Source organism: Carcharhinus amblyrhynchos, chromosome 23 (genome assembly GCF_965287045.1).
Source record: "Carcharhinus amblyrhynchos chromosome 23, sCarAmb.v2.hapA, whole genome shotgun sequence".
Lineage (NCBI taxonomy): Eukaryota > Metazoa > Chordata > Chondrichthyes > Carcharhiniformes > Carcharhinidae > Carcharhinus > Carcharhinus amblyrhynchos.
The window spans coordinates 9,069,683-9,089,996 of record NC_137346.1 but is presented as its reverse complement, the minus strand read 5'-3'; the positions used below and the strand labels follow the sequence as shown (position 1 = coordinate 9,089,996).

The 20,314-nt window shown below is 47.0% G+C and overlaps 1 protein-coding gene across 3 annotated transcripts in view; it reads left to right on the top strand.

The window, feature by feature from the left end:
• Positions 1-20,314, top strand: part of LOC145357249 (multidrug and toxin extrusion protein 1-like) — a 53,648-nt gene continuing 33,334 nt past the window's right edge. Inside the window, exons 1-5 of one of the 3 annotated variants that reach the window (XM_080210418.1) lie at positions 1-270; positions 6,762-6,863; positions 8,860-8,928; positions 17,910-18,058; positions 19,791-19,833. In XM_080210418.1, the coding sequence (XP_080066544.1) occupies positions 133-270; positions 6,762-6,863; positions 8,860-8,928; positions 17,910-18,058; positions 19,791-19,833 (501 nt within the window). In that variant the 5' untranslated portion in view covers positions 1-132. Of the gene's footprint in view, positions 271-414; positions 484-6,761; positions 6,864-8,859; positions 8,929-17,909; positions 18,059-19,790; positions 19,834-20,314 lie in introns of those variants that run through there. The other 2 variants (XM_080210420.1, XM_080210419.1) reach the window with 2 other exon arrangements.

Below are 20,314 nucleotides of genomic sequence, written 5' to 3'. Positions count from 1 at the left end.
GAGAGCGGAGGCTCCGGAACTCCCAGCGCTGCAGCCTGTGTCCCCTCCCCGCCCGGCAGCCTCACTCCTCCGGGGAGCGGCTCCTGGGCAGAGCCCCGGCAGGGAAGCGGCGCTGGGCAGCAGCGGGCAGGCATGGCCCAGGCTGGTGATGAGAGCTTTAGCGGTGCCAGCCCCGGAGCGGGCAGCTGGGTACTGGGCAGGGTGGCCGCTGTCACTGGCCGCAGCTTCTGGAAGAAAGTCCGAGAGCTCTCCCGGCTTGCTGGGCCAGTGGTGAGTAAATCATTGCACTTGCCTCTGCTTTAAAACCTCAGCCTCTCCCAGCTTTGCTCAGGGAGGGGGCAGAACCTCCCCGCGGCTTTGCCAGTGTTTGATGTGGAGATGTTGGTGTTGGACTGGGGTGGGCACAGTGAGAAGTCTCACCAGGTTGAAGTCCAACAAGTTTATTTGGTATGATGTGCTTTTGGAGCGCTGCCCCTTCTTCAGGTGAGTGGAGAGATGAGTTCACCAAGAACTAGGAGCAGGAGTAGGCACTCTGGCCCCTCGAGACTGCTCCGCCATTCAGTAAGATCATGTCTGATCTTTTCGTGGACTCAGCTCCACTTACCCGCCCGCTCACCATAACCCTTAATTCCTTTACTGTTCAAAAATTTATCTATCCTCGCCTTAAAAACATTCAATGAGGGAGCCTCAACTGCTTCACTGGGGGGGAATTCCACAGATTCACAACCCTTTGTGTGAAGAAGTTCCTCCTCAACTCAGTCTTAAATCTGCTTCCCCTTATTTTGAGGCTATGCCCCCGAGTTCTAGTTTCACCCACCAGTGGAAACAACTTCCCTGTTTCTATCTTATCTATTCCCTTCATAATCTTATATGTTCCTTAAGATCTCCCCTCATTCTTCTGCATTCCAATGAGTATAGCCCCAGTCTATTTAGTCTCTCATAACCCAACCCTCTCAACTCCGGAATCAACCTAGTGAATCTCCTCTGCACCCTCTCCAGTGCCAGTAGATCCTTTCTCAAGTAAGGAGACCAAAACTGTACACAGTACTCCAGGTGTATTCTCACTAGCACCTTATACAGCTGCAACATAACCTCGCTGTTTTTAAACTCCATCCTTCTAGCGATGAAGGACAAAATTCTATTTTGCCTTCTTAATTACCTGCAAACCAACTCCTTGAGATCCTTGCACAAGGACACAGACTCAATTACAAGATAATGGTTGGAAGGTGAATCTTAACAGGTAATCAAGTCTTTACAGGTGCAGACAATGTGAGTGGAGAGAGGGTTAAGCACAGATTAAAGAGGTGTGAATTGTCTCCAGCCAGGACAGTTAGTGAGATTTTGCAAGCCCAGGCAAGTTGTGAAGGTTACAGATAGTGTGACATGAATCCAAGATCCTGGTTGAGGCTATCCTCACGTGTGGAACTTGGCTGTCTCCCAGCTTTGCTCTGAGAGAGGACAAAAACACCCTAAAGCTGCTTCAAAGAGTGGGTAAATGGCCTCAGGCTTCATCTCTTTCAACTCTCTTTATTTGCTTGTACATCTGTTTATAATGTTCCAATGTCCACGTTTAGAAAGCAATCTCAGATATTTACGCTCAGAGTCATAGTTTTATGTCAGAGGTCCAGATTCCTCCATGTCTGGGAGTGTTCTGTCCCACCATCAGGGCAGGCAACTGAAGGGGTGGGCAGGAGGGAGTGACCCTCAACATTGACTCCCAAAGACATGACACTTCATGGCATCAGATCAAAAAAAGCAGGGAAACTTCATCATCCCTTAAAGTTACAAGAGTGGAGAGGGGCAATCCATTTCCTGCTTGCTCCAAACACCAACTCAGATTCAAGTTTAATCCAATTCATGGGTGCCTACGAGAGAGACACAAGATCCAAGCTGACCAGAAAAGGCATTGGGATTGATCTGATGCTTGATCTTAACCGAAAGTCTGAGCACCTATTACCCTCCCTCAAGTGTTCAGAGAGTCTCTACAGTGCAGAAGGTGGCCATTTGGCCCCTTGAGCCTTCACCAACCACCCAGGCCCTATCCCTGTAACCCCACTCTGCTAATCCTCCTGACATTGCGGGGCAATTTAGCATGTCCAATCGACCTAACCTGCACATCTTTGGAGTGTGGGAGGAAACCCACACAGACACGGGGAGAATATGCAAATGCCAGCATCTCCACATCGTGATGAGTTCATAGCACAGGCTTAATCTTTAGCATCAAATCCTGTTTAACTTGTTATTCATTCCACCTGTTGCTGTGATCTTGCCCTGTGCAAATCAGGACTTTTGCATTTGTAACAGGTGGATGTAGGAAGGTGTGGTTAAGAAGCTGCTTGCTTCTGTGGTGTCCTCAGCACCTGCCGCAGGCCAGACAGAGATGTTCTTTGGAACTCAATCAGCAGCACTGCTGCTGAGCTAGTCTTTGTCATGGGTGACATTGAAATCCTGCTCCCACAGCGGGACCTGTGACCTTCTGCCAAGTGGTGTTCACCTCGGAACAACACGGTGGCTCAGTGGTTAGCACTGCTGCCTCACAGCGCCAGGGACCCAGGTTCAATTCCAGCTTTTGGAGCACATGCTACCAAATAAACCTGTTGGACTTTAACCTGGATTTGTGAGACTACTTACATTATCTCATTATCAAAAGTGAATGTGGGTTGTAACCCTTGTTCAGAACTCTTGTGTAAGATGGGCATAGCCTATTCACAAACCTTAATGCATGGTTTTTTTGGCTATAGCAAATATATAACGTTATAATTTGTAAATGAACATTTCCCGCTCAGTTTTAAAACGTTAAAAGCATAATACTGCTGATGTTGGAATCTAAAAATCAGAAAATCTCCACAGTATTTGTGGAGAGAGAATGGAGCCAATGTTCCGAGTTTGGATGTCCCTTTGTGGGTTTCCTCCGGGTGCTCTGGTTTCCTCCCACAGTCCAAAGATGTGCAGGTTAGGTGGATTGACCATGCTAAATTGCCCCTTAGTATCGGGGGTTAATGCATAGGGTTGAAGGGATAGGACCTGGGTAGAATTGTGGTAGGCACAGAATCAATGGGCCGAATGGCCTCTTCTGCACTGTTGGATTCTGTAACCCTTTGTCAGAGCTCTTTGTCAGTTTTAATATGACTTCTGTCATCATGTGTTTGCAGATTCCACTCCCTGAATAACTGGCACAAGTTTCAAAAGTCTCAAAAGAGTCTAGTCCCACTCCTCTGCCCTTGCTGAATAGCCCTGAAAATTCTCCCCATCACGTATTTATTTGTTTTATTAATTCAAGGAACGTGGGCATCACCGACTAGGCCAACATTTATTGCCTGTCCCTAATTGCCCTTGTAGGTGGTGGTGAGCTGCTTTCTTGAACCGCTGCAGTCCACATGGTGCAGGTACACCCACAGTGCTGTTAGGGAGCGAACTCCAGGATTTTGACAGTGAAGGAACGGTGATATATTTCCAAGTCAGGACGGCGAGTGGCTTAGAGGGGAACCTGCAGATGGTGGTGTTCCCATCTTCTTGCTGCCATTGCCCTTCTAGATGGGCGTGGTGGTGGGTTTGGATGGTGCTGACTAAGTAGCCTTGGAGCAGTGCAGCTTGTAGATGGTACCCACGGTTGTCACTGTGTGTCGGTGGTGGAGGGAGTGGACGTTTGTGGATGGGGTGCCAATGAAGCGTGCTACATTGTCCTGGGTGATGTCAAGCTTCTTGAGTATTGTTGAAGTTGTACCCATCCTTGCATGTAGGGCGTATTCCAGCACACCCCTGACTTGTAGGTGCTGGACAGGCTTTAGAAAGTCAGGAAGTGAGTTACTCGCCACAGGCTTCCGGGCCTCTGACCTGTTCTCAGAACCATGGAAGTGCAGAAGGAGGCCATTCAGCCCATCGAGTCTGCATGCGAAGGCCAGGACCTGAGATAATTCAGCACAACCATATTTCTTTGAGTAGAGAGTTTTTCCCGATTCCTTTTTATGTTATTGTTGAGTTTGTTTCCACCGCCCTTTCAGGCAGCACTAGATTACAACACCCTGCTTATATAAAAACAAATCCTCAGCCTTTTTCTAACAATTGCCTTAAATCCCTTTGGTTATTGACCTTTCAGCCCCTGGAAACAGTTCTCTTTATTTACTCGATCAAAACCCTTTTATGAATTTGAACTCTGTGAATTCTCTTAACCTTCACTGCTCCGAGATGACTAATTTAAGCTTCCCATCTCTCCATGTGACTAAGTTGAGTTTTTATTTATTAGTGTCATAAGCAGGCTTACATTAACACTGCAATGAAGTTACCGTGAAAATCCCTTAGTCGCCACACTCCAGCGCCTGTTCGGGTACACTGAGGGAGAATTTAGCACGGCCAATGCACCCTAACCAGCACGTCTTTCGGACTGTGGGAGGAGACTGGCACACCCGGAGGAAACCCACGCAGTCACGGGGAGAATGTGCAGACTCCGTAGAAATGGTGACCCGAGCCGGGAATCGAACCCAGGACTCTGGGGCATTGAGGCAGCAGTGCTAACCACTGTGCCACCTAGTCCAGTGCCTTTGGTATCATTCCAGTGATTTTTTTTCCTGTGTGCTTTGTGAAAAAAATTCACGTCATTCTTTAAAAAAAAACATTTTAACTAATTACTTTAAGTGCCAAAACTTCTCAGGTGGGGTTGCTCTGTGCCATTTCGTCTGTTATTTGTACTAGTGGTGTAACATTTGCTTTCACTGATTGTTATTGCTGTTGAGGTTGGTTTACTTTAAGCAGGATTCCCATTGTGAATGTAAACATGTAATGGGGTGGCATAGTAGCACAGTGGTCAGCACTGCTGTCTCACAGTGCCAGCCAGGAATCTGTGTTCGATTCCCGGCTTGGGTTACTCTCTGTGTGAAAGTTGCACATTCTCCCCATGTCTGCGTGGGTTTCCACCGGGTGCTCAAGTTTCCTCCCACGATCCAAATACGTGCAGATTAGGTGGATTGGTCACGCTAAATTGCCCCTTAGTGCCAGGGGGGCTAGTAGGATAAATTATGGGGGTATTATAGGTGTGATTGTGGTCAGTGCAGACTCAATGGGCCGAATGGCCTCCTGCTGTGCTATAGGGATTCTATAATCTATGAATTCTAATTCATTTACTGTTGATGGCAATTCATGAGTTTGTATCTGTGTCAAATAGAGCTGTACTTATTCTTATTTTCAGTAACATTGAACTGAGAGTTTAGAACGACAAAACCAACTTATTTTTCTTAAATAGAATTGCTGCAGTGCAGAAAGAGGCCATTTGGCCCATTGAGTCTGAACCAACTTGCCAACTGAGCATCCCATCAAGGCCCTGTCCCCATAACCTTATATGTTTACCCCACTAATCCCCTTAATTTACACATCTTTAGACACCAAGGGATGATTTAGCATGGCCAAAATCCATCTAACTTGCACGTATTTGGGCTTTTTTTTTGTTACATAAATGGGATGAGAGTGTCAGGGGCAAGGCCAGCATTTATTGCTCGTTCCTAACTGTCCTGGAGAAGGAGGTGGCGATGAACTGCTGCAGTCTGTTAGCTCAGTTGATTGGATGGCTGTTTAGTGACGCAGAGCGACGCCAACAGCGTGGGTTCAACTCCCGTACCGGCTGAGGTTATTCGCAAAGTCCCTGCCTTGGCAACCTTGCTCCTCAGCTGGTGGTGACCCTCGGGTTAAATCACCACCAGCCCGCGCTCTCCCTCTCAAAGGAGAAAGCAGACTCTGGTCACCCGCAACTGTGGCAAACTTTACCCTTTACCTTTACACACTGTTCCAGACGTGGTGTCTCAAAAACAATCAGAGAAACACTTAATTATTCTTGCCAATCCTCTTGCAAGAGAGGCTAGCTTTCCATTTGCTTCCTGGTTGCTTGCTGCATTTATATTTTCAGTTTCTGCGTTCCTGTATGGGTGCAGTCAAGTCTCTGAATATCCGCACTTACAAATTTCACCTTTTTTTCAGAAAAAGACTGCGTTTCTATACTTAAAGAATCATAGAATGCAGAAGGAGACTATTTGGTCCATCGAGTTTGCAGCGACCATGGTCCCACCAAGGCCCTGCCCCCAAATATTTACTCTGCTAATCCCTCTGACCTACGCATCCCCTGATACTAAGAAGCAATTTAGCGTAGCCAATCAACCTTAACCCGCACATCTTTGGATTGTGGGAGGAAATTGGAACATCCAGAGGAAACCCACACAGACACGGGGAGAATGTGCAGACTCCGCAAGCCGGGAATTGAACCCGGGTCCCTGGCACTGAGGCAGCAGTGCTAACCATTGTGCCATCCTAGTTCTTATGACCAGACTGAATAACTTTACGTTTAGAATCGTAGAATCCCTACAGTACAGAAAGAGGCCATTTGGCCCATCAAGTCTGTACCAGCCACAATCCCACCCAGGCCATACCCCCCCATCCCTACATAGTTTACCCACTAATCCCTCTAACCTACACATCTCAGGACACTAAGGGGCAATTTTTTTTAGCACAGCCAATCAACCTAACCCGCACATCTTTGGACTGTGGGAGGAAACCGGAGCAACCGGAGGAAATCGACACAGACACGAGGAGAATGCACAAACTCCACACAGACAGTGACCCGAGCCGGGAATCGAACCCAGGACCCAGGAGCTGTGAAGCAGCAGTGCTAACCACCGTGCTGCCCAAACCTGTGGGCAGTATTCCATCACACTATGAAGTTTGCTCTAAACATGTGTTCAAATGAATCCTAATGGCCAATTTCGCTTTTTTTTTCACAGTTTCTCTCACACCTGATGGTATTTAGTATAAGTACTGTCAGCTCCATATTCTGCGGGCATTTAGGAAAAGTAGAGTTAGATGCCGTTTCACTTGCCACAGCTGTAAGTATGTCTACAGTGATTTGTTGTATAGCAATAACTGTAAGGTTTAAATTTATTTTAGTGTCACAAGTAAGCTTATATTAACACTGCAACAAAGTTTCTGTGAAAATCCCCTACTCGCCAGCGCCTGTTCGGGAACACCCGGGGGAATTTAGCATGGCCGATACACCTAACCAGCACATCTGGGGCGAATGGGATCAAAGGTTAAAGCAGGAATAGGCTATTGAATTGGATGATCAGCTTTAATCGCAATGAATGTGCGGGTTAGGTTGATTGGCCGTGCTAAGAAATTGCCCCTTAGTGTCCAGGGATGCGTAGGTTAGAGGGATTAGTGGATATAATATGTAGGGATATGGGGGCAGGGCCTGGGTGGGATTGTGTTTGGTGCAGACTTGATGGGCCGAAGGGCCTCTTTCTGCACTGTAGGGTTCTATGGAATGGCAGAGCAGGCTCGAAGGGCCAAATGGCCTCCTCCTGCCCCTATCTTCTATGTTTCCATGTCTTTCCGACTGTAGGAGGAAACCCACACAGGTAGAGAAAGTGCAGACTCTGCACAGACCCAAGGCCAGAATCGAACCTGGGTCCCTGGCGCTGTGAGGCAGCAGTGCTAACCACTGTGCCGCCCCAGATTTAAAACAATGAGTTTATTAACAGATCAAACGCTATTTACAAATACGAAACAGATCTGAATGACATCACTGAGCCAAGCGGCTCAAGCATTTCTTGGGTTCAGTCATTTCTCTTTGCTGATCTAGCTGATATCAGGGGACAAGTTTCTCCAAGATCCTGTGATAGGTGTGACTCAGTATTGGCACTCTCTCTGAGTCAGAGGCTGTAAGTTCAGGTCCCACTCCACAATCTTGAGTTCAGGCCAATGCTCCCACTGCAGAACTGAGGGGGTGCTGCGCTGTCAGAGCTCCCACTGCAGAACTGAGGGAGTGCTGCACTGTCAGAGCTCCCACTGCAGAACTGAGGGAGTGCTGTGCTGTCTGAGATGCACGATCCTGTTGCAAAACTGAGGGGGTGCTGCACTGTCAGAGCTCCCACTGCAGAACTGAGGGAGTGCTGCGCTGTCAGAGCTCCCACTGCAGAACTGAGGGAGTGCTGTGCTGTCTGAGATGCACGATCCTGTTGCAAAACTGAGGGGGTGCTGCACTGTCAGAGCTCCCACTGCAGAACTGAGGGAGTGCTGCACTGTCAGAGCTCCCGCTGCAGAACTGAGGGGGTGCTGCACTGTCAGAGCTCCCACTGCAGAACTGAGGGGGTGCTGCACTGTCAGAGCTCCCACTGCAGAACTGAGGGAGTGCTGTGCTGTCTGAGATGCACGATCCTGTTGCAAAACTGAGGGGGTGCTGCACTGTCAGAGCTCCCACTGCAGAACTGAGGGAGTGCTGCACTGTCAGAGCTCCCACTGCAGAACTGAGGGGGTGCTGCACTGTCAGAGCTCCCACTGCAGAACTGAGGGAGTGCTGCGCTGTCAGAGCTCCCACTGCAGAACTGAGGGGGTGCTGCGCTGTCAGAGCTCCCACTGCAGAACTGAGGGAGTGCTGCACTGTCAGAGCTCCCACTGCAGAACTGAGGGGGTGCTGCACTGTCAGAGCTCCCACTGCAGAACTGAGGGGGTGCTGCGCTGTCAGAGCTCCCACTGCAGAACTGAGGGAGTGCTGTGCTGTCTGAGATGCACGATCCTGTTGCAAAACTGAGGGGGTGCTGCTCTGTCAGAGATGCGCTCCCATTACAGAACTAACGGGGTACTGTGTACTGAGGGGGTGCTGCGCTGTCAGAGGTGCACTCCCATTACAGAACTGAGGGAGTGCTGAGATGTGTGCTCCCACTGCAGAACTGAGGGAGTGTGACTTGGGGATTTTCACACTAATTTCATTGCAGTTTTAATGTAAGCCTACTTCTCGCACTAATAAATAAACTGTCACAATTCTATGGTTCATAGCAATAGTGCCTGCAGCAATATGATGTATTGTATGTTTCTTTGCCACAGGTTATAAATATATCGGGTATTTCTATAGGTGTTGGGTTGTGTTCAGCATGTGATACGCTCATATCTCAGGTAACCGCACCATCCTATGTCACAAATGAATCTTTAATAGAGTTACTTTTCCCCCCCGCTTCTTTACTGTAATTCTCCCATTTGGTTGTGAGGGTAAATGTTACTGATGTTTGTGCTGATTTCTATGCTAATTCTAATCTTTGTCACAATTGATGCTGAGTTGTAATGCAAATTCTAACCTGTGCCGATTTGTAATGCAAATGCAATGTTCTACTGATTCCCGAGCTGGTTTGCTCCACTAATTTGCCTTGCAGTACACAGCACCAGTTATGTCACAGTCTCACTTGTCTCCAGTTTCAATAATTAATGTGTTTCCCGAAGAATGTGAGAGTTAGTTTGATCGTGATAAATTGCCCTTGGTGTCAGGGGGACTAGTGAGGGTAAATGCATGGGATTGGGTTAGTGCAGACTCGATGGGTCAAATGGCCTCCTTCCACACTATGATTCTCTAAATTCAAACACAACTTCCTTTACGGCCAAGACTACGGTAGATAGACTTTTGCAATTTTTTAAAAAAATTAATCTTTAATTGGGGTATATATTTAACGGGTGGCACAGTGGGTTGCACTAGTGTCTCATAACATCAGGGATCTGGGATCGATTCCCGACTTGGGTCACTGTTTGTGTGGAGTTTGCACATTCTCCCTGTGTGTGTGTGTGTGTGTATGGGTTTCCTTTGTGTGCTCCAGTTTCCTCCCACACTCCAATTAGGTTGATTGGCCATGCTAAATTGCCCCTTAGTGTCAGGGAGATTAGGAGGGTGAATATGTGGGGTTACGGCATAGGACCCGGGTGGGATTGTTGTTGGTGCAGGCTCGAGGGGCTGAATGGCCTCCTGTAGATTTTATGATCCTATTAACGGTGTAAAGTTCATTTTAAACATTTAAATACTACTTACTTGCTCATAGCCTTTGTGCCAACACAGAATGCCATTAAAAGTAAATCTGCTACAATCCACAGGGCAATAAATTCCTGCTATTCATTACTGACTGGATCGATCCAGGCAAGGAAGATTAATGGGAAATGATTCCAAAAAGACTTCACAATCTGATATGGAAACCCATTTCAATAGTTTACTCTCACTCTGCATAATTCACCTCTTCTAAATTTACCTCTTTTACTGTTAAACCTGCATCTTTGAGCACATAAAAACATAAGAACATAAGAAATAGGAGCAGGAGTAGGCCAACTAGTCCTTCGAGCCTGCCCCGCCATTCAATAAGATCATGGCTGATCTGTCTTGGCTCAGTTCCACATTCCCGCCCTCTCCCCATAACCTTTAACCCCCTCTCTTATCTCCTGTGTCAATTTTCATTTTGATCATTCCTGTGAAATGCTGTGTGCTGTTTTGCTATGTTACAAGTGTGATACAAATGGAGTGGCCCCAATCTTGTATAGGAATCTGATAATGCAAATATATCTTTGCATAGTAATATTCTCCTAATGCAAGTATACCCTTACATAGTAATATTCTTACAATGCAACTCAACCCTTGTATAATCATATTCTTGTAATGCAACTATTCCTTTGTAAAGGACAAAGAAAATTACTGCACAGGAATAGGCCCTCCGGCTCTCCACCAACTATGCTGTCCATCTGAACTAAAACCCCCTATCCTTCCGGAAACTATATCCCTCTATTTCCGTCCTATTCATGTATTTGTTAAGACATCCCTTAAAAGTCACTATCGTGTCTGCTTCCACTACCTCTCCCGGCAGCGAGTTCCAGACACCCACCACCCTCCGTGTAAAAAAAAAAGCTTGCCTCCTACATCTCCTTTAAACCTTGCCCCTCACGCCTTAATCTATGTCCCCCTAGTAATTGACTCTTGCACCCTGGGAAAAAGCTTCTGACTATCCACTCTGTCCGTGCCCCTCATAATCTTGTAGACTTCTATCAGGTCACCCCCCCCAACTTCTGTCGTTCCAGTGAGAACAAATCAAGTTTCTCCAATCTCTCCTCATAGCTAATGCCCTCCATTCCAGGCAACATCCTGGTAAATCTTTTCTGTGCCCTCTCCAAAGCCCCCGCATCCTTCTGGTAGTGCGGCGACCAGAATTGGACACTATATTCCAAGTGTGGCCCATGTTCTATAAGGCTACAATGTGACATGCCAGTTTTTAAACTCAGTGCCCCAGCTGATTAAAGGCAAGCATTCTATATGCCTTCTTGACCACCTTCTCCACCTGCCTCGTATTAGCAATACTCCGACTTTGCCTATTCCCATTTCCAGGTGGCACAGTGGTTAGCACTGCTGCCTCACGGCGCCAGGGACCCAGGTCTGATTCCTGGCTTGGGTCACTGTCTGTGTGGAGCCTGCATGTTCTCGCCGTGTCTGTGTGGGTTTCTCCCGGGTGCTCCAGTTTCTTTCCACCGTCCGAAAGACGTGCTGGTGAGGATGCGTTGGCCGTGCTAAATTCTCCCTCGGTGTATCTGAACAGGTGCCAGAGTGTGGTGACTAGGGGATTTTTACAGTAGCTTTACTGCAGTATTAATGGAAACCTACTTGTGACGCTGAAGAATAAACTTTAAACTTTAAGTTTGCTGTTTAATGTGCTGTGTAAAAGTGATCCCTTGACACTCCCTTTTCCAGGGTGAAAGCCATTGACTGAAAGGTTTTATAACTGCTTGAATCGGGTCCAAAGCTCTCCTGTCCCCTTGAATCACTGTTTGAAGGTCTACTTTGTAATCCCAGCACCCATAAGAGCCAAGGTTACAATACTCATCTGCCTACATGACATGTCTCTCTCATAAATTTATCATAGAGATAGTGAGGATTTTGAACGCTTCCCACCTAGTTTAAAAGTTTTGTTTATTGATTAGAATCATAGAATAGAATTCCCAAAGTGCAGAAAGAGGCCATTCGGCCCATCAAGTCTGCACTGAAATGAATCCCAACTGTGCCCTATCTCCACAACCCTACATATTCACGCCTCTAACCTACACATCACGGGACATAAGAACATAAGAAATAGGAGCAGGAGTAGGCCATCTAGCCCTTCGAGCCTGCCCCGCCGTTCAATAAGATCATGGCTGATCTGTCGTGGCTCAGTTCCACATTCCCGCCCTCTCCCCGTAACCCTTAATCCCCTCTCTTATCAAAAACCCATCAACCCACGTCTTAAAAATATTTAGCGAGGCAGCCTCCACCACTTCAACGGGCAGAGAATTCCAGAGATTCACCACCCTTTGAGTGAAGAAGTTCCTCCTCAACTCTGTTCTAAACCACCCCCCCTTTATCTTGAGGCTGTGCCCTCTAGTCCTACTGTCCTTTCTGAGCGGGAAGAGCCTCTCCACCTCTATCCTATCCATCCCATTCATCATCTTATACGTCTCAATGAGATCTCCCCTCATTCTTCTAAACTCTAACGAGTACAAGCCTAGTTTATTCAGCCTCTCCTCATAGCTCAACCCCCTCAACTCCACTAAGAGGCAATTTAGCACGGTCAACCCACCCATCCAGCACATCCTTCAGACTGTGAGAGAAAACCAGAGGAAACCCACGCAGACACGGGGAGAACGTGCCAACTCCGCACAGACAGCGACCCAAGGCTGGAACCGAACCAGGGACCCTGGTGTGATGAGGCAGCAGTGCCAACCACTGTGCCACCAATAACTGAGGAACAAAATTGTCCCAGGACACTGGGGTGAACTTCCCTTCCAAATTGCGCCATGGGATTTGTTTTACACCCACCCAGAGGTTCAGCATTTCACCCAGATGTTGGCACCCCCAACAGTGCCGCAGCACTCCCTCAGCGACGCACTGGGAATTACATGTCTCGATAGTGGGGTGTAATCACTCAATAGTGATTAGTCACAAGTTGGCTTACGTTAACACTGTAATGAAGTTAATGTGAAAATCCCCTAGTCGCCATACTCCTGTTTGGGTATACTGAGGGAGAATTTAGCATGGCCAATGCACCTAACCCACACATCTTTGGACTTTGGGAGGAAACTGGAGCACACGGAGGAAACCCACATAGACACGAGGAGAATGTGCAAGCTCCACGCAGACAGTGACCCGAGCTGGGAATGGAGCCCAGATCCCTGGTGCTGTGAGGCAGCAGAGCTAATCATTGTGCCCCCATGACCTACGTTCTATCTGATGACCCAGTAGCTCATTTTTCTTTGAAAGGCTCTTTCGCGAATAATCAGTTGAAATTCCCCCTGCGCTGTCGTGACTAATGGCATCCTGACGTGTGATCACTGCAGATCAATGTTGGCTGAGATTCTTAAGTCACCTCGCTGCCTTAACCAAACACAACCTTTAAAACAAATGAACAGAGGTTACTACGAAGGACGCCCATAAATGAGTAAACCGAAACACCGTCCCTTCCTTCCATGCCTTGCCGCAGGGCACTGTTCCATGTTTAATTGGTCATGTATTTACCAGCAGCGAATGAGTTTGGGAGGCAGCGGCAGCAATAAAACCGTTCTGTGATTACGAAGGGCCAGTTAGGTTGCTACAAATGGCCACGAATGCTCGAAAGGTCAAATGATTACTACCGGTCAGTGTGATTTCATCATAGCGAGGAGGCCATGGTAATCCCAATGTGGTGTACTTCCATTGAGACATAGCGACACCTGGGCTGTTGATGGGTGCCACATTAAGATCCTTAAAGAGCTTCCATCAGTGGTGTTTGCATCAAATCCTGGCAATCAAATGAGAGGATTACTGGACCAATGTTGATATCCTCTATGAAGTTGCGTGTGCCAGCAGTGGAACCAACTCTGATTTGTCCGGGTGCCTGATAACTGTCTCCCTTGACAGGTTCTCTTCTCTCAACTCTCCATTAGCCAAGGCTCTAAGGGCAGAACAGGTATAAGGATATGCTCAATGCCATCCCAAAGCCCAGAAGCCATTAGTGCCATTGACTGGGAGGGGGAGGCTACGGACCACTCGTCATGGTTCCATGTGGTCCAGCAAGATGTTTTTCCCCTATCCCTCCAGCAACCCGACAGCACAGTGGCACAACGGTTAGCACTGCTGCCTTAGAGCACCAGGGATTGAGGTTTGATTCATGGCTTGGGTCACTGTCTGTGAGGAGTTTGCACATTCTCCCCATGTCTGCGTGGGTTTCCTCCCAGCTTCCAAAGACGTGAAAGTCAAATGGATTGACCATGTTGAATTAAACCTAGTGTCAGCAGGGTAAATGTGTTGGGTCACAGGGATGGGGCTTGGCTGGGATTGTGCTCAGTGCCGACTCGATGGGCTGAATGGCCTCCTGCACTCTAGGGATTCTATGACTCGACAGCGAGGCAGAATAGCAGAGGAAGGAGAGAGAAGCCAACAGACCCAAGGGGGGGCTGTGAATTCTACTCCCCCCACAACCCCTTCCATCTCCCCACTGCACAGAACAACATGGTCCCCACTGCAGTAGCACATGTGGATCCAGAACCGATCTCCCCAGTCATCGGCAGACTCGGCAAGTCCTGCGGACGTCGTCCTCGACTTTGAGAGGCTACTGATGATGACTTCTGTTTGGATAATCTGGGTAAGGACCCAGGCCATTTAGTTTCTCCTCCTAGTCCAGGGATATTGGAGTATTGGTACTGCCTGAAGCGAAACCCAGGATATTTCAAGCCTGTATGACTCAGCTACTTACTGCCTGAACCTTCACAAGGGGCAACAACTGATGACCTTTCCACTGGCACACGTCTTAAAAGAATGATTTTCTTTTAGTTATTGGAAAAGTCAGTCGCTTGGAAATTTTGGCCCACTGCAAAATTGCAGCTTTAATTGGGTCTTGAAATGTAATGAAGTTCTCCAAGTTTGTAGAACATGCAATACCTTGGAACTGGAATTAACGGTCTGGTTTTATAGGTTGTTTGAAGTTTTGTTTAGGTCAAAAGTCCATCGACATTACACACCAATGGGTTCGAGCAGCTGAAGGGAGGATGAAATGTGCCAAAGTTTTAAGTTTAAAGTTTTTTTTTAAAGGAGCATTGGTGTCTCCATGGTAAATCATAATGACAGCGGAAGGTGGTTTAATAATTGGTAGCTGTGTAACATTTTCGCAGGGAGCTCAGCGCTCAACATTTATACTGCCTCTGTGTCGCTGGAATAATAATGGGCTCCAATAATATTATGAAGTATAATTATCTCGTGCAGCATCTGTAAAAGAGCAAGGCTCGCTATCAACAAGCTGTGTAAGAATGTAAGTTCCTTGTTGGGTTTTTTTTGGTTTATTGCTTTTTTTCAATCCCTTCTCTTGTCTCGCTAGTGTTGTGTTTTTAGTGTTTGAATGCTAATGAGATGATTGTAGCGGAACGTGGCTGGGAGGATTTCCTCCTCGAGAGACAGCACAAGGGATCCAATCACAGTCCGTGCGTCTGAAGCTTAAAAATTATTTATTAGTGTCACAAGTAGGCTTACATTAACGCTGCAGTGAAGTTACTGTGAAAATCCCCCATGTCGCCACGCTCCGGCGCCTGTTCGGGTAACACGGAGGGAAAATTTAGCACGGCCAATGCATCTAATCAACAGGACTGTGGGAGGAAATCGGAGCACCCAGAGGAAACCCACACAGACACGGGGAGAATGTGCAAACTCCACACAGTGACCCAAGCCGGGAATTGAACCCAGGTCCCTGAGGCAGCAGTGTGAACCGCTGTGCCACCCTACAAAAACGTTGATTCCACAAAGGCTCGATCTCAGGGCCTTCTGTACGTTAAGCAGATGGGATAATCACTGCACTACGGAAGCAGGTAACTGGTGACGAGCATCAGTTATGTTAAGAAAGTTACTGACACTTGACAAACAGCTAATGCCACGGCAACCGTGGAATCCAGGAGGGGTACTGAATATTGCACCCATACCTGTAGAAGCTGACCCCATACTCCTGCATGATCTGATTTGATTTATTATTGTCACATGTATTAACATACAGTGAAAAGTATTGTTTCTTGCGGGCTATACAGACAAAACATACCGTTCATAGAGAAGGAAAGGAGAGAGTGCAGAATGTAGGGTTACGGTCATAGCTAGGGTGTAGAGAAAGATCAACTTAATGCGAGGTAGGTCCATTCAAAAGCCTGATGGCAGCAGGGAAGAAGCTGTTCTTGAGTTGATTGGTAGGTGACCTCAGACTTTTGTATCTTTTTCCCAACAGAAGAAGGTGGAAGAGAGAATGTGTGGGGTCCTTAATTATGCTGGCTGCTTTGCCAAGGCAGCGGGAAGTGTAGACAGACTCAATGGATGGGAGGCTGGTTTGAGTGATGGACTAGGCTTCATGCACCACTCTTTGTAGGTTTTTGCAGTCTTGGTCAGAGCAGAAGCCATACCAAGCTGTGATACAACCAGAAAGAATGCTTTCTATGGTGCATCTATAAAAGTTGGTGAGAGTTATAGCCGACATGCCAAATTTCCTTCGTCTTCTGAGCAAGTAGAGGCATTGGTGGGCTTTCTTAACTATAGTGTCAGCATGGGGTAAGATCCCAAAAAATGACGGTGTGTTGGTTAATGTGTGAAAATTGGAGTATTTGCCACCGATGGCTAGGTCTGAAATCTTATGGCTCATTAGTAATTTTTATGCCCATGAGAATTGCGCTGCTCCAATGGTGTGTTCCCTCTGATTTGCCCAACCCGACAATGACTTAACTGTTGCAGGCACTGGGGAGTGTTAGAATGTAACTGGTGACAAGTTTGGATTGGATATAGTGTGACCAGCGATAACAAGCTGTAAGAATCGATTGATCCACTAAACCATTACAGAATGATGGTCAGCTGACTCGCTGTAAATAAGAACCTGTTGGGAATTGTGTAGAGCTTGGAGTGGCCGAGGCCTCAAGTTGGGAGTAATGAAGTTTTTTAGTATTAAACTTTTACTTTGATTTATTAGTTGAAGTAAGTTTTGTGTTATATTTTTATTATCCACGTTTGAAGAGTTCCTTCCGAAGAAACAGGGAACTCCATACAAGTGGCTCCCTAGCACTGGTTCCATAATAAGAAGTTTCACAACACCAGGTTAAAGTCCAACAGGTTTATTTGGAATCACGAGCTTTCGGAACACTGCTCCTTCCTCACTCACTCACCTGATGAAGGAGCAGTGCTCCAAAAGCTTGTGATTCGAAATAAACTTGTTTGACTTTAGTCTGGTGTTGTGAGACTTCTTATCTGTGCCCACCCCAGTCCAACGCCGGCATCTCCAATCACTGTTCTGCAATGATGTCATGATGTGGAGATGCCGGCGTTGGACTGGGGTAAACACAGTAAAAAGTCTGACAACACCAGGTTTAAGTCCAACTCTCCGTTCACCTGACGAAGAGGGCAACCTTGAAAGCTAGTGAATTTACTATCAAATAAATCAGTTGGACTTAAACCTGGTGTTGTCAGACCTTTTTATTCTGCAATGATAGCAGGGGAATGGCAGGCCAGAAGGTAGCAACACGCTTTTCAAAGAGAGCCCTCACCAGAATGCTGGATGAAGTGGTGCAGAGGCGTGATACCCTATGGAGAGACCAGGAGAGGGCCGTCCGTAAGTGAGTCTTTAATGAACTGAAACATATTACCTATTGGTCATTGTTTAATCGCTGTCCAGCAAACAAATCTCAAACATTGAGGCTGGAGACTGCTGTTTGGCTGGAGGCTTTATCTACCCAAATCACCCTGAACAACAGAAAACACTAGTCACTAGACCATATCCCACAGGCGAAACAACTTTTTGCGTAACAAGGCGTTGAATATTAAATGCCATCGGAATCAGTAGTCAGTCCGCTTCGAATCGATGTATCTTTTTTAGAAAGCAGTTTCTTGAATTGTAGCATTCTGCTTTGGGCTTATCATTTGAACTTGTTCTTTTCAGTGAGCATGGTCTAATCTTTCAAGATAATGTTACACAGTGTGTGAGTTATGAGTTTTTTTTTTGTTGGAAAGTATTTTTGTTGTAGCTAGTCATCTGAGAGAAGTAATTGTATCCGATGGAGTTATGAATGCCCGTGCAACTCCGTAACAAAAGTTTATTTTTATTCTGCTCCTTCAGACGTACGGCAGCAAGAACTTGAAGCGAGTTGGGGTGATTCTCCAAAGAGGAATCCTCATCATCATGATAGCCTGTTTCCCCTGCTGGGCGCTCTTCATTAACATTGAGCCCATCCTGTTGGCTGTCCAGCAGGCCCCCAAGGTGGCCAAGTGAGTGTCCTTCCACGTTCTGGTGATGGTTTTGTGTGTAAAAGTTCACCTCGGAGCTTGGGCTAATGATAGAGCAACTTGGAGCACATGAGGCATGGGATGGGATGGAAAGTCTCACGTACCATTTGTCACGTTTAATTGAGGGAGAATCATAGAATCCCAACAGTGCAGAAAGAGGCCACCCAGCCCATCGAGTCTGCACTGTTTCTCTGAAAGAGCATCATACCCAGGCCTTCCCCTCTGCTCAGAACTCCACGCGTTTAGCACGGCCAATCCACCTAACCGACATAGAACATACAACATTACAGCGCAGAACAGGCCCTTCGGCCCACGATGTTGCGCCGACCAGTTACAAAACAATGACCCACTAACCTAAACCAAACCCTTTTCGTCCATAAACCTATCCACGGATCTCTTAAACGCCCCCAAACTAGACGCATTTACAACCGCAGCAGGCAGGGCATTCCAATCCCTCACCACCCTCTGGGTAAAGAACCTACCCCTGACATCCGTCCTATAACTACCCCCCCTTAATTTAAAGCCATGCCCCCTCGTGCTAGCTTTCTCCATCCGAGGAAAAAGGCTATCACTATCCACCCTATGTAAACCTCTAATCATCTTATATGTTTCAATAAGATCCCCTCTTAGCCGCCTTCTTTCCAGCGAAAACAACCCCAAATCCCTCAGCCTCTCCTCATAGGACATAGCTTTGGACACTAAGGGATAATTTACCATGGCCAATCCACCTAACCTACACATCATTGGACACAAAGGGACAATTTACCATGGCCAATCCACCTAACCAATGCATCTTGCTCTAAGAACCACCTGAAATTTATCATTGGAAGACATAGACCATGTACTGTCCAGTTGGTTAGAAATGTTGGGTGAACTAAGGGCCTTTAACAAAAGAACACAATCCACCTCACCTACACATCTTTGGACACTAACGGGCAATTTAGCACGGCCAATCCACTAACCTGCACATCTTTCAGACTGTGGGAGGAAGCCCACACAGACTCCACTCAGATAATGACCCAAGCCAGGAATCGAACCTGGGTCCCTGTTGCTGCGAGGCAGCAGTGTCAACCATCGTGCAGTCCGTTAACAATGGCACAAACCACATCAGTTGAATTTCTAGTCCTTTACTCTTTTTAAAGGGGGATATTTTCTCCTTAACATAACTGACAGGTTTAAGTTTGAATGCTGGCCATTTGTGTAGCCTAAACCAATCATCCTGCTGGGAGTTGTGAATAATGCTTGTTAAACACTATTCCGAACTGCCTCCTGCCCCTGACTTTGAGCTTGGCCCAGTGGTTAGCACTGCTGCCTCTCAGCGCCAGGGACCCGGGTTCAATTCCCCGCTTGAGTCACTGTCTGTGTGGAGTTTGCACATTCTCCCCGTGTCTGTGTGGGTTTCTTCCGGGCGCTCTGGTTTCCTCCCACAGCCTAAAGATGTGCGGATTAGGTGGATTGGCCATGTTAAATTGACCCTTAGTGTCAGGAGGATTAGGAGGGTAAATACATGGGGTTGCAGGGAGAGGGCCTGGGTGGGATTGTGGTCAGCACAAGCTTGATGGGCCAAATGGCCTCCTGCACTGTCGGAATTGTATGATTCTATGATCTTATATGCTTTGAGCATTACACAACCTTTCTGCTTGTGTTTTGAGTTTACTATTGGCAGTCTGTTGTTACTTTATTGTCCACAGCATCTTCTATTTTTCTTTTGCAGGTTAACGCAGCTCTACGTGAAGATATTTATCCCTGGCCTTCCTGTAAGTAAATTATTGTCAGTAGCCCAAGACTCTTAACTGTACTGAAGGCAGTTGTTTAGCTGAAACTTGGACCAGATTTTGTGCCCAATTCAAAAGAAGTTACTCAGTGGAACAGTGTATTTACCCAGTGACCCAACTCGGGAATCGAAGCCGGGTCCCTGGCGCTGTGGGGCAGCAGTGCTAAACACTACGCCACCATGTCACCCCCCAAGTAGTAACAGGCTCTGGTGCCAAAACATACGTGCAAGTTGTCTCAGCCACGGTTTAAGACATTTCTGTCCTGCTTGTGTGTGAGAGCCATGATGTGGAGATGCTGGCGTTGGACTGGGGTAAACACACTAAGAAATTTCACACCAGGTTAAAGTGCAACAGGTTTATTTGGTAGCACGAGCCACTAGCTTTCGGAGCGCTGTCTCTTCCATTCACAAACGGGGCACGTATAGACAAACTCAATTTACAAAATAATGGTTGGAATGTGAGT